The sequence below is a fragment of the Megascapheus bottae genome, chromosome 30 (genome assembly GCF_031878675.1).
Source record: "Megascapheus bottae isolate mThoBot1 chromosome 30, mThoBot2.hap1, whole genome shotgun sequence".
Lineage (NCBI taxonomy): Eukaryota > Metazoa > Chordata > Mammalia > Rodentia > Geomyidae > Megascapheus > Megascapheus bottae.
Window position 1 is genome coordinate 3,465,861 of NC_143538.1, and position 14,175 is coordinate 3,480,035.

At 44.6% G+C, this 14,175-nt stretch overlaps 1 protein-coding gene across 1 annotated transcript in view; it reads left to right on the forward strand.

Annotated features, from left to right (window-relative positions):
* The window catches only part of Myo9a (myosin IXA), a 121,925-nt gene extending 107,750 nt beyond the window's left edge, over nucleotides 1-14,175 (forward strand). The window contains 3 exon segments of the mRNA XM_090321436.1: nucleotides 7,562-7,770; nucleotides 9,389-9,531; nucleotides 10,044-14,175. Coding sequence (XP_090177562.1) covers nucleotides 7,562-7,770; nucleotides 9,389-9,531; nucleotides 10,044-10,474 — 783 coding nt within the window. The 3' untranslated portion in view covers nucleotides 10,475-14,175.

The following is a 14,175-nucleotide window of genomic DNA, read 5'->3' on the forward strand; positions in this document are numbered from 1 at the left end:
GCGAGTACCTTTCCAGTTCACTCCTTTGATGGCTCACTTCTGTGGCTAGTCCCTTTTTAGTTTGAGCTATGTCTTGTAGCTGAACCCTGACTGATGGCAGTGACACCCTGTGGAAAACTGTTAAAACTCCCAGAGCAGTTACAAATTATCAAAAATTGTAGTTTGCTTTGATATTTGTTTGAAATCTTGAGATTTTGACTATAGATAAGTGTAGTCATTTGTTTAGCTTGGAGTATTTTTTCATACAAATTCAAAGAAGGCACAGCACATGCCCGTGTCTAAATAATTAGACTTTGGAAGTTATTCTAGGGATTGTTTCATGAATAAAGTAGCTAATTCATTCAGCTGGTAAGTCAGGCAGTTGTATGATTAACTCTCACCATACACAGAAATGTTTTTGTGTCTTATAATGTTTTTGTAAAACCTAGTGAACTTGGCATTTTAAACTCTGAATACATGGTGGGAAGGAATGTGATAACTGCTAGTATAGTTTGGTACCATTGCCTTGATTAATGAAGTGGTACCAACAGAGGTTTTTATACCCACAAGTGCTTTAAATAATTAGTACAAATGTTAGTAAGTGGAAAAGGCAAACGTTAGTGTAGTATCATTATAAAATAGTGTTCTATCACAGCCTTTGAAATGGTCTTGGCGACATGCCTATTAGAACCTGTGAATAAACTTGTAGAAAATTGTCTACCATACACACAATGCTGCTAGCTTACTGCACTATTACAGGAATGTTTGCAGAAGATGCCTGCAAACATGTACTGGTTATTAAAGTCCCTACCCTCATTACCTGGTGAATCATAACTACAGACATTAGAATATGATTTTGGACCAGCCTAGATGCATAATTGTAATGTTATTCAAATGAACCAGTCTTCCAGAAAAAAACAAGAGGGAAAGGACCTCCCGTTATAGGAAAGCATACTTGTCAGGAAGTTGTCTGTTAATCAGTTCAACAGTAGTCTTTCACCTTGAGGTAAAATTTGTTAGGAAACCAGTGAAATTTGTGCCTTGAGCTAGTTCTGTGGAATTCTGTCTAAATGATATCTAGTTCCTTTCACCATGTGGGCCTCTCCCCAGGGCTATTGAGCCCTAGAAGAAAACGAGGCAAAACTCCACACATTGTCTTTTATTCCCCAGCTTCAATCCATAAACAGTCCTCAACTACATATACGTTCGTTCTTTCTTTTCTTTTCCTTCCTTCCTTCCTTCCTTCCTTCCTTCCTTCCTTCCTTCCTTCCTTCCTTCCTTCCTTCCTTCCTTCCTTCCTTTCTTCCTTCCTTTCTTTCTTTCTTTCTTTCTTTGTTTCCTTTTTTTGTGGGTCATGGGGCTAGAACTCGGTCTGGGCTATCCCTGAGCTCTTAGCTCAAGGCTACCGCCTACCTTTGAGCCAAGCCCCACTTTCCATTTTCTAGAGGTTAGTTGGAGATAAGAGTCTCAGGTCCTTTTGTGCCCAGCTGGCTTTAAACCTTGATCCTCAGATCTCAGCCTCCTGAGTTAGCAAGGATTACAGGCATGAGCCACTGTGCCAGCTTACTTTCTTTCTTTTTTTTTTTTTTTGGCCAGTCCTGGGCTTGGGCTCAGGGCCTGAGCACTGTCCTTGGACTTTCTCAAGGCTAGAGCTCTACCACTTGAGCCTCAGCACCATTTCCAGCTTTTTTTGTATGTATGTGGTACCAAGGAATCGAACCCGGGTCTTCGTGCATGCTAGGCAAGCACTTTAACCACTAGGCCAAACTCCTGGCCCCCAGCTTACTTTCTTTAACCTTCATAAAGTGTCATGTCTCCCTCGTGAGGACTGCATCTGTCTTTTTCTGCACATCCATCAGGTTGGTTAAAGGGGTGCCAACCATTCTGCTGCATCATCGTCAGGCTTTCTAACTTTGATTCTCTACTGAATTCCTGTGACCATCTGTCATGCTTTGCCATTTCTTTTTGTATCCGTTTCCCATTGGGAGCTTTATAGCATTTTCAAAAGTTGCTAAGACTTTCCTCAGTAGGCTTTAATCATTCTAGCATATCTTCTATTCATCTGTATTCTTACCACCTTAAGCCTTAAAAAACACAAAAAAAGTTAGGATGCTTCCAACAGGGAGTCTCCATCAGATCCCTCACATTAAAGCACCTGTCTCCCACACTAGCCTTGCAGAATTCAGGTCTAAAGCTAAGGAAGGTTCTTACCCTGCAGCCTAGGTGGGCCTTAAACTCGTGCCTCAGCCCTCTGAGTGCTGAGATTACAGATCTGTACTACCATGCCTGGCTCTTAGGAATTTTATGTATGTCTAAATATAAACTCAGTACACGCTCTAAGAAAATTATAGACAGACTTCCTTAGACTACTTTAGACCAAGGATGACTCATCTTTTGAGTTGGTGACTGAAAGCATATCCCCAAAGGAAGAAGGGAGAAAGGATGTGATAGTTCTGTGTACCAAATAAATACATACTGTGGGTTGAATCTTAAGGGGTGAGCTGAACTAATTTATTGGAGAAATAATCTGCTGACACAAAGTCCCACAAGGTTTAATTTGGGGGGGTGGGATAATACAGCTCTTAATTGCTAAAAACATGGATATGTAACTGGACAGAAGAAAGACCTAAGGTCAAACCTAGGGCTCTTTTGTACATAAACCAAAACATATTCAGAGAATTTGAATGAAAATAAACATGTATATCAAGAAGTTAGAAATATGGGTCAAGTCAGGCACAATGATAAATACTTGTACTTCTAGCTACTTGGGAGGCAGACTAGTATAGTAGATTGTTAGCTAAGAAAAAAATGTCAGCCAGGTGCTGGCGGCTCATGCCTGTAATCCTAGCTACTCAGGAGGCTAAGATCTGAGGATTGTGATTCGAAGCCAGCCAGGTCAGAAAGTCTGTGAGACTCTGGTTTCTAGTTAGTCACAGAAAAAGCCTGAAGTGGAGCTGTGGCTCACAAGTGGTAGATCCCTAGCCATGAGTCAAAGGATCTCCTGGACAGCACCCAGGCCCGAGTTAAAGCTTCAGGGCCAGCAAAAAAAGAAAAGAAAAAAGGTCAAAGATTCAAAGTCACAAAAAAGGAAGAAATGAAACAGCAGGGAAAGTTAGGAATCATAGGAGAGACTAAGTTAGCTATTGTATAACAGAGTACCCAACATTTAATGACGTAAAAGTTTAAGTGGGGCTGTAGAATTTGCTTTCAAGATGGCCTGTTCACATGCTGATGGCAGGATGCCTTGCTTCCGCGCCACACGGGCCCCTCCCTATGGTAAACCAGCCTCCAAATGTTGCAGCTTTTCTCAGAGCATGTGATCAGGGGGGAGAAAGCCGTGAAACTCTCCATTATTCCCTGCCTCAAAAGTCACACACTGTCATGTGAACAATACCACACAGGTCATCTCGATCTGTGTGAGGGGACACAAGGACACGAGTGCCAGGAAGTGAGCGTAACCGGGAGGCAGCTTAGAGAGTGCTGTGCAACCTGAAGTGCCTTGAGAAATGGGAAAATTAATTTTCCAAAATTGCTTCCAGAAGAGAATATAAATGGACCAATTACTAGAAAAGAGATTGGGAAGTGAACTAACAGCTTCCTTCTGTGAAAACCCACGATCCTCGTTATTGTTCAGGGAAGAACAATAAAGGATGACTGCATGTTTAATATAGACATTGAATCTACAGAGGCAGAACTATAAATAGGTGCAGAGAGCTGATTGTGAAGTCATAAAGTACATAAATGCAGAACTCCCTCATGGCTGGACATTAATCTGAAAATCTAAAGTTAAAATGCCAGCAAACAGAAGTCTGTAGAAAGACTTTACTGATGTGTTTTAAGCTGGGAATTGGAGGGTTGTTGCACCTGGGATGTTTATTACCACTGCACTCCCTGTTAGTTGTCATTATAGCTATAGAGCTTTGATATATAAGTACTTGTTCACTTTTTTTTTTTTTTTTGCCTGTCCTGGGCTTGAGCTCAGGGCCTGAGCCCTGTCCTTGGACTTTCTCAAGGCTAGAGCTCTACCACTTGAGCCTCAGCATCACTTCCGGCTTTTTTCTATGTATGTGGTACCGAGGAATTGAACCCGGGTCTTTGTGCATGCTAGGCAAGCACTCTACCACTAGACCAAACTCCCGGCCCCATTCACTTTTTTTTTTTCTGTTGGTCATGGGACTTGAACTCTGGGCCTGGGTGTTGTAGTGCCTGGGCTGGCTTTGGACCGATGTCCTCAGATCACAGCCTCCTGAGTAGCTAAGTTTATAGGCGTGAGACACTGTGACTGGCTCACTTTCACTTTTTTTTTGTTTTTCCAGTTGTGGGCTTGAGCTCAGGGCCTGAGCACTGTCCTTGGACTTTCTCAAGGCTAGAACTCTACCACGTGAGCCTCAGCACCACTTCTGGCTTTTTGCTATGTATGTGGTACGGAGAAATTGAACCCGGGTCTTTGTGCATGCTAGGCAAGCACTCTACCACTAGGCCAAACTCCCAGCCCTCACTTTCACTTTTTATAAAGAGTCTTATAGGATTACACCTGATCTAGCATTGTGGGTGTTGTTTTCTGATTAAAAGCAGGAAAAAGTAAGAATACACTCTATCTAGCTTTTATTTGACATTGTCCATGAGACTCTTACCTCCAAGGACAGCACTCAGGCCCTGAGTTCAAGACCTGGGACTGGCAAGAATAAAAAAAAAAAAAGAGCATATATTCGGTTAGGAGGATTATTGGCCGTTTTCATCTGTAAACATATCCTGATGACTTCACTCCCTCTATCACAGTCTCTCATCTTACTCTCCCAGCTTAAAACAGTCTCAACACGTTTGTTGTATTTTTCATACATGTAAATAAACCACGTGAACCATACCCAGTGAAAATATTTTGTGTGTGTGCGTTTGTGCTCATGTTCTGTATGTGTTTTGTGAGATTGTATTGAATATATAATTGCTTTCTAGAGAACTGACGTACTTAATAATGCTGATTTTCCCACTGATAAACATCTCTTTCCAGTCACGTAGGTCATCAAAGTGTTTTATAGTTTTGAGACCCTGCATAACTTTGAGTTACCACGAGAAGTTTTACACTTAATCACCCATACATTTGAGCTGAAGATCTGATACTTCACTATTCCATGCTTTTTATTTTGTCCTTCCTCAGTGTGTTCCTTTCTTCTGGCCTTTTCTTTGGCAACTATTGTGCACTCCATTTTCCTATGTTAGACGTTTTCCCTTTTCATGTTCTTTAGCAGTTAAACTAAAAGTCACTGCAACTGCATCCTGAGTGTGGAACTTAACCAAGTCTGTTAATTGCTACATCTAATAAGTCGTTTTCCCAGATGTGCCAAGGTTTGGCATTGGGTGGCATGTGACTTAATTGGGCTGTGGCTGTGTGCTGTGCTTGTCTATGTTCACAGTCCCATGTCACCATTCTCTGTGCAGTCAGTATTAGTTTTAGACTTGCATATTTGCTTTTTTCACTTCTTTTATTTCTCCTTTCAACCCTTTTCTCATGGAGTCATTCTCTCTCTGCCCTCTTAAGTATGTTCTCTAGCACACTGTCTTGGAGCCTTTATTCTAGAAGGTTGTTTTAGCTAAGAATAGAATTTAAAGTTGAGCTGAAGGGGGGAGAGAGACGGTGTGTGTGTGTGTGTGTGTGTGTGTGTGTGTGTCTGTCTGTCTGTGTCTGTCTGTCTGTCTGTCTGTCTGTCTGTCTGTCTGTCTGTGTCTGTGTCTGTGTTTCAATACCGGCCTAAAAAGCACAAGACCAATAATTCAAATCCCAGTACCATCAAAATAATAACAGAGTTGTAGGTTATACAGAGAAGAATGCAGTCACTTTTCCCTTTCATCTACTTGAAAATGTCATCCTATTTCTATTGAGCTTTGACTCTAATAGGTGCTTTTTGTTTGTGGGTCCTTTGTTTTTTTCAGAGTGCTTTTGAATTTTCTCTTACGTTGGGGTTTCAGCAGCTGTGTCTTATGATAGGCTTCTTAAACTTAAACTAGACATTAATTCCTTTTAGAAATGTGCTACTGTATGTCTCATCAGTGTCTCCTTCCCTCACCCAGTGTTCCATTTAGACTGTGTCTTTATTTTGTTGTGTTTACACTTTTACTTTTTATGAATTTTGCCAATTGTTTGTTCCCAATCTGTCTGGATTTTTCTTCTGAACTGTGAGTTCAAGTATGTCTTCATGTCTTTTTCAGCATGGTTGTCATAAGTGTCTGACAGCACAATATCATAATATCTGGAGTCACTGTGGGGTTTTGTTTTCTGGTTGCCTTTTGGTTTTTGGATTTTTTTTTTAGTTCTCATGTACATTGGAGGCTTGGGATAGTTCTTTCCGCCAAAGAATGATTTCATTTTCTGACAGCTCCTGAGGCACTAACAACACTGCAGTGAATTTAGCTTTAGGAATCCCAGTTTTCTAGACTAGTCAGATGACTTAAGCCAGGCAGCAGTGTCTATAAAAGCTATGAGAATTTTAGTTATCCTTCAACCTAGAGTATAAATCTTGGGATCTCAGAGTTAGACATTAAGATGTCATCATACTTCTTCACCCCAGAGGTTGGCAAAATTTTAAGGACCAGAGAGTACATATTTTAGTCTTTGTAGGCCATAGAATCAGTGCTGTACAGAAGCAGCCATAGACAGGCAAGTTCATGCTGTCTGTATTCCATTGCAGTAGGGGAGTTTGGACTCAGGGCCTCACACTTGCTTGGCTTGTTTGCTCACTTGAGACATGCCTCCAACCCTGCTTATCTGCTAGCTATTTTGGAGATGGAGTCTACTGGACTTTTCTGCCCAAGCTGGCCTCAAATTCCAATACTCTGGATCTTATCCTCTGGAGTAATTAGGATTACAGGCATGAGGGATAATATTACAACTGCTAATAAAGTTTCATGTATAAAAATACACACAAGGCTAGATTCAGCTGATGGACCGTAGTTCCTCAGCTCCAGCTTTAGTCTGTCAGAAGCTCTGCTCTTCCAAGGTGCAGAGGAGCTAAGTGCTAGGCAAGCCCCTCCTGGTTCACCTGAGTTGTTTTCTTAGCTCTGGTCTCTAGGATAGAAACATGGTAAGAAAAATCTCTCCCTAGCACTTTGTGATAGGGCTTTTTGTTTTCTTTTTTTACAATGTTGAAGTTCAGGACATGGTGCGGTAGTTGTCCCAGAAGTTTATGTTAGGCGGTTAAAGTAACGGTGCGCTTGCCGTCAGAACGTCCTCCATGCTGCTCACGGCTGAGTGGGGTGCCCACTTGCTGCCGGTGGCTATCAAGCACTTGAGATGTGGCCGGTAAACTGCTGATCATAACCTGACATCCTAACTAGCTTTAAGGAGCCGTTGGCGGCTATTCAGATGGAGTAGATGTAGCTTGTTCTCACACGGCCACAGTGGCTGCCCATCAGTGCTCCTGGAAGGAGTCTTCACTAGCTGTGCTGGATGTAACTCTCCCTCGGTCTCCCAGGTCCTGTCACTCCCGTCGTTCCAAACCTGTGACCGAGGTACTGCGTCACTGTCGGTGGATGACAGAAGACTGAGGCCTCTGCCCATTTACTGTCTCACATGACTCATTCTCTGCAGGGCAAAGGGCGGATCCGCCGTGGAAACTACCCCAGTCCATCCTCGCCTGTGCTAGTCCGGTTGCCTCCCATGTCGGATGTCCCAGAGGAGACCTTGACGAGCGAGGCGACCATGGAGACCGATGTCAATGTCACGGAGCAGCAGCAGGCCGCTATGCAGCAGGAGGAGAGAGTGCTGACGGAGCAGATAGAGAGCCTCCAGAAAGAGAAGTGAGTGTCGGGCAAGGAGAGATTGTCAGCATCTCCTCAGTGTCAGGCACTGTGTGAGGTGATCCGGGGAGATAGAGGTGGCAGGGACAAGTACGACATGAAAGTGATCATCTTGGAAGGAAGTGCCACCAGCTGAGCCACAGGGTCATTGCTGGGGAGGGGCAGGGGGAAGGGAAAAGGAGGGCAGTGCTCACAGACACCTCAGTGCAGGACCAGCACCAGTAAGACTTGATGAATAAGGAAGAACTTCCAGGCTAAAACAAAGCCCTTTTCCAGAATGGGCCTTACTCACAATCCCTTGCAGAGCAGTTATCACCTAGAGATCAGTGTGGCTGTGCCCAGCACTAGGATACTGGGTGTCAGATCAGCAATGAATGAGAATCTTTGTCCTCTCTCCTGTCCTTTGGGACCTGTGACATTGTGGTTCTCCCTCAAGTGGGTGTGGATAGTTACTAGTGGACACTGCTGAGTGTGAAGGGATCTTTGTTCATGAAGCTCAGGCTCAGGTCTGAAAGCTCATGAGGGAATATGGGACTGGTGAGTTATTCTACAATTGAAGCTAGCTAAACACAGCAGATCTGCTAAGGCAGAGGTGGGGTGTAAACCAGCTAGTGGTCTGAAAGTGAGGTAAAAGTGATCTGTAAACAGGACTTAGCTCTACCCTGGCAAGCATGGTGTTGGGAGATATTGAAGGATTTATAGGAAAGACCTTAGCAGAAAAAGGAGAATGCATGTGCGAAGACTCCGAGACAGTTCTGCCTGTCACAGCGAGCTCCTTGAGACTGCCCTTAGAGAGATAGTCTGTGGATCTCAATCCAAGTAGAGCAGAAGTGAGGCTGACGGGTCTCACATGGAGGGGACTTAACTAAGAGAAGAGGAGGATTGAGTGGATAAGGAAGTATGGGTAAAGAGCCAAGTTTTGGGTTCGAGCTAGCTTATTTCAGTAATGACTAGCTGCAGGATCTGCTCATTATGGCAATTTCTGCTTAAAATTTCTTATATTGCAAAAAATGTTATAGGCATAAAGGAACTTTGGGTTAGGGCTTTCAAGGGAGTTGTTGAAAGATACTAATTGAAACAGATTAAAGTGTTAGGATATGGTGAGAAAAACAAGATTAGTGACTCCAGGGCAGGCATAGCCAAGAAAGAGGAATAGAAAGCTCTACAGATAGAGATGAGTAAGCCATAGAGACCGGGGAAGGCAGGCGCTTTCTTTCCCGCTAGTCCTGATTCTTGGAAAATAGATCATCTATTTAATCTCTTTTGTTTTTTGGATAGGGAAACTGAGATCCAGAGTACTTTGTACATTGTGATACATTAAGCAGTTTAGACCTTAAACTCCTGATTGTGGTCCAGAGCTCATTCTACCAATATCACATCTTCTGCATCTCCCCTCCTCGTAGATTTGCTGTCTGTCGTCTTGTCCTTTAGTTCATGTGGTTTTAGTGGTCACTATGGCTTTGGCTCCTGTAAGTCCTTGTGACCGCCCTGGAAGGGACAGTAAGAAATGGGAATATCTTTGTGACTGTGATTCTTCACTTTCCGAAAGGACTTTCTCCCTGTTGCCTTCCATGCGAGTCCCCTCTCTTGCTGATGGTCTATTGACTGTATCCTCCAGGGAAGAGCTAACATTTGAGATGCTCATACTGGAGCCCCGAGCCTCTGATGATGAAACCCTAGAGTCTGAGGCCTCCATTGGAACTGCTGATAGCTCGGAGAACCTAAACGTGGAATGTGAAGGTGGCATCTCTGAGAGATCGGGTAAGTGATCCTGGTAGGCCAAAGCTGCCAGACCTGTTCAGCAGAGAAGGAATGACAATGCCTAGGCTGAGCTAAGCTAGGTGTCCTCACTTGCCTGACACGAGGCGACAGGGGCCTGAGTCTCTAGTCTTTGTGGAACTCCACATCAGACAAGTGTAAGGTGGTAGATGATTTCATGTTTTCTCTTCTTTACCAAGGGAAACACCATCAGTCCAAGACATGCCCATTTCCTAAAGGTGGGAGACAACTCATTGCATATTCTGACAGTTCAAAATGACAGTTACTGTTGTAGGACTTTGCTGGCCACATAGTCTCCCTCCAGTCTTCCTTGGGTGTTAAATGCAGAACTGGACAAACTGTTCTTTGAGTCAGTGGCCAAGCACAGGATAGCCGAGCCTGCACCTCCAATCTTAGCCTCCTCAAGTTTTGCTGGGCAACAGTGGTACCTCCATTACACGATGCTGTGTCAGAGGGAGTGTCACATTCCACTGTGGTTTTTGTTTCTGTATTAGAGAGAAGCTTAGTTCCAAGCTCCCAGAAGGCCATGGGCAAGTCTCGAAGACAGCTGAGAAAGCAGCAGGACTCCCTGGAGTTGGTGGGCTCCTCCACCTCTGCTGGTCCACCCAGCACTGCATCGTCTCATGGCACCCGAAAACGATTCCAGATTTATTCTAAGTCTCCATTCTACCGAGCAGCCTCAGCTGGTGAGGAGGGACCCCTGGGCCAGACCAAACCTCTGGAAGACAGGCCCCAGTTTATCAGCAGAGGAACATTCAACCCTGAAAAGGGCAAACAAAAACTAAAGAATGTGAAAAGCTCACCCCAGAAAACCAAAGAGAACCCAGAGGGGACAGTCCTTCCTGGTCGAAGGAAGAATATGGATCCAGACTCCAGTTCAGCCCAGCAGCTCACCCTCGGTGGCAGTAATGAGTTTATGGTCTGAGCTGACACACGTGTGTCCCTTATGGACTTACAAAAAAAACAAATACATCTCGTCCCGGAGCCTCTTCTGTCCTATCGCAGCAGTGGCCCTGTTTCCTCAGCACAGGGCTAGGACCTGTGTGCTGACCTCCCTGGCCTCCCGCAGAAGAGGAAAGGCCGCCTCGAAGCCTGCTGGGGTGGTGCCAGCTGTGCCTTGGCTGCTCTGATTGAATGAAGAGTTCACTAAACCAGGCCCCTTCTGGGGGCCCTGGGCGCTTTGAGGGTTTTGTGAGCAGTGGTTGCCTGTCTCCCAGCCCCCTTCCCTCCCTGGAGGAGGTGCTGGACGGGAGGGGCGGAGCCCTGGGGTCCTGAGGAAGCGTAACCACGAAAGCTAAAACTTTTGGGGTTATTTTACCATAGTTAGGAGCTGGTGTACTATACAGTCTTTTTTCCAAGGATTTATACAGATAAAGCCCTTTATTTTAAAATTTTTGAAGAGCACTCCACGTTGTATTCTGGGGAAAGTAAAACACGCTGCTTCCATGAAGCCGTTGGAGCCTGTCTTCAGTGCCTGGTAATGCCATGGAGAAGAGATGGCTGGTACTAGCTATGATCAGCTCTGGGGTAGCTCCTGGTTAGGTTCTGCCAAATCCATCCCACGAGCGCATGTTTCAGTAGCCACGTTGTCCACTATCCCTGATCCTAGTGTCAGCTCCTAGTTCTGTTGTCTGTGTTTTAATAGCACAGAGAGTTCAGGGGTCCCTACGTGGTTGTGTGAACTCAACCAACAGGCCACTGCAGAGATACCACACCACTCCAGAACAATCCACGCCACACTGCATGAATAAGTGTTACAGAAAGCTGCCAAGTGTTTTTTTTTTGTTTGTTTTTTTTTTGTTTTGTTTTTAGTATGACCCATCTAACTTTTTATCTTTTCCTCAAACCATCAGTATTAAATAGATGAAAAAAATTGAGGACTACTTGAAGCTATTTGTTAATAGACTGGTTACTGAAGTTTACTGTAAATATGTATATACAGAATGCCTATTCTAACCTGTGCTTCCCTCCTTCCCATGGAGTTTCTTCATGCAGATCGGGGGCCACTGGACAGGGGTAGACGTGACCACATTCTTCATCCCCCGTGGTCTCATATACCCATTACTGGAAGCCTCCTAGCATTTGTGGGATTAGAAATCGGTTTTTGCTATTTATAATGTATATAAAACAAAACATCCTTTCTTGAGATAAGTATGTGAAAATGTTTACTTTTAAAGTTACTAAAAACATCTTTTCTAACCATCACACGCACTGTTCTGAAGAAGAGGCTTTACCACCTGTAACCAGAAGTTTGGTGGTTCTCTCATTGCTTTGGAGCTCTATGTGAAGGTGGAGTGCCTCCTCCCACTGCCCCACGTCAGACCCATGTGTCATCCCACTGGAGTCATCCTGCTGGAGCCGGATATGGAGGAGTCTGCCCTGTCCTGGTTTAGGCTGAGAAGGGAGCCAGGCTGAGGAAGCTCTGAGAAGCTGTATAGTGACGGAAGTCAGTGAGTCTGCCTCCTTGTGCATGCTGTCCCGAGGAGTGGCAGCAGTAGCAGGCATTCAGGATGGCCCAGGTGGGGCGCTGCTTCCACTCCATCATGCACTGTGTGTCCGGTGTGCCAGGGAGGGCAGCGTGCTGCCTGCTAGGTGTATCTGCCACCACCGCCTGCTCAAGAGGTTAGAGGCCTTAGAAACTGAAGACACCCTCAATGAAAATTTCCCTTTGTCCAGACTTCGTCCAGATCGGGGAACAACACATCCTGACACATGGTCCCATCCAAGTCTTTGTGCTGGTTTTTGTTGTGTCTTTCAGTTTGGGGACTTGGGAAGATACATTTGGAACAGTTAAGGATTTGCTACGTACATAGGTCACTTTCTACAAGCTAGGTGATTGGATGTTAAGAGCCTTTATAATTTTTCTCAGGGACCTAAAACCTGAATTTGGATAAAATTAAATAAATGATTGTCTTGGTTGCTAGATTCGTGGATTCCTAGTCAGTTAACATGTCAGGATGGGGTGGGGAGGGTCCCCACGATTGTAAGAGTCTCTGAAAGTGTTCTCAGGCCCACAGGCCTGGCTGGGCCTGACACAGAGATGAAGCCACAGAACTGTTGGTTCAAATGCTCTGCTTCCATCTCTTCCTGTGAGCACAGTGACCACCACCATGCTTGCTCACGGTCCAGGCCTCCCTTCCTGCCCTTCAGCTTTGCCCTTCCTACTACTACTTTGCTCTTGGTCTCAGAAATCTCTACCCAGCTGCCTGGGGCCACACAGTTGAAGCCTGGGCTCCAGTTGGTCCTGTAGTCCTGTCATATAACTCCCAGTGCCCAGCAGAGCCAGGTTTTCTCTTCTCTGTATCTCTGTGACTAGATGCATGTCATGGGAATGTAATAAGGCAGAGAAATAAAATTTCATTCTCCATCTCAGATTGAGGCAGAATATCAGCAAATACAGGCTGGATTCAGGGACACAATGTAACATTTTGTACCTCCTGCCATTTACATTATTGGCTACTATGGGCGTTTTACATTGTTGTTATACAAATGACGTACAGAGGGATTACAGTTATGTAAGTCAGGTAAAGAGTACATTTTGTTTTGGATGATGCCACCCTAGGTTTCTTAAATCACAAAGAGAGGTGTGACCTTTCCTTTGTGAGCCTCAGAGAGGAGACACTGAGGGGGCAGGATACCAGAGCCCCCAGTTCTCATGCTTTGGAAACCTGCTTTCATGTTGCTAGGGGAAGTGGTCAAGGTCAGGGACAAGATCACAGAGTGCAGAGGGGGCCCACCTCATTGCCTGTGGGCTGTATGCTTCATTGCACTGAACAGATGTACGTACCTTTTACAAGCACTTTGCTGAAGGACAAGGGATCCACAGGATGTGTTCAAAGCTGAGTCTTCATTTTAAAGGGACATTCCTAATGGCTTCTTAATCCACTTTCTTTTCCCCCTTGGTGTAGAGCTAGACATGGAGTCTGTGTTTTGTACTGGGGAGTTTGTGCTGCACACACATACATGATGACGCCTCGAGCACCATGTTGGCCTTGCTCTCTGCGGAGGCCCTGGAAGGGTGCCTCTAGAATACTTGTGACCCATTTCCTCTGGCTCCAATGCCACATTGGATCTGGTGTTAAGGGGTTAAAGGCAAAATGATGGTTGTGGAGATTGGTTTGTTTTAGGTCTTGTTCATGTTTTGGTTCAGACCTTTCACAGAGGCCCTACCAGTGAGACTGTCAGCTTGTCTTCTGTCTGTCCGTCCATCAGCCCTTATAATGCCTATTTGTCAGCTTTCTTAGGTCATATAAAAGGTGCACTTCTTGAACCAAGCATTTGTATTTATGATGGGAAAGATGTGGGCTACAGATTAGTATTGTTATTTTAATGGATATAAAGTATTTATAAGTATGCTGAGTGTAAATTTTGAAAAGCCTGTATTATACAAGGACGTATCCCGTGAATTATAATACCATTTTACTGTTTGATAGGATAATTCTTTAAGAGGGAACTACTTACATTCCTGATGCAATCAAGAGGCACTTTGTAATTTCGGGGGGGGGGGCATCTGTATAAAGTGCAGTTGTGTCACTCAGAATATGCACTATACAGCCAGCCACACAAGAAAGAGCAGCTTGATGAACAAATTGCCCCACGGCTCATTAAAGAACGCTTCCAGCTCTA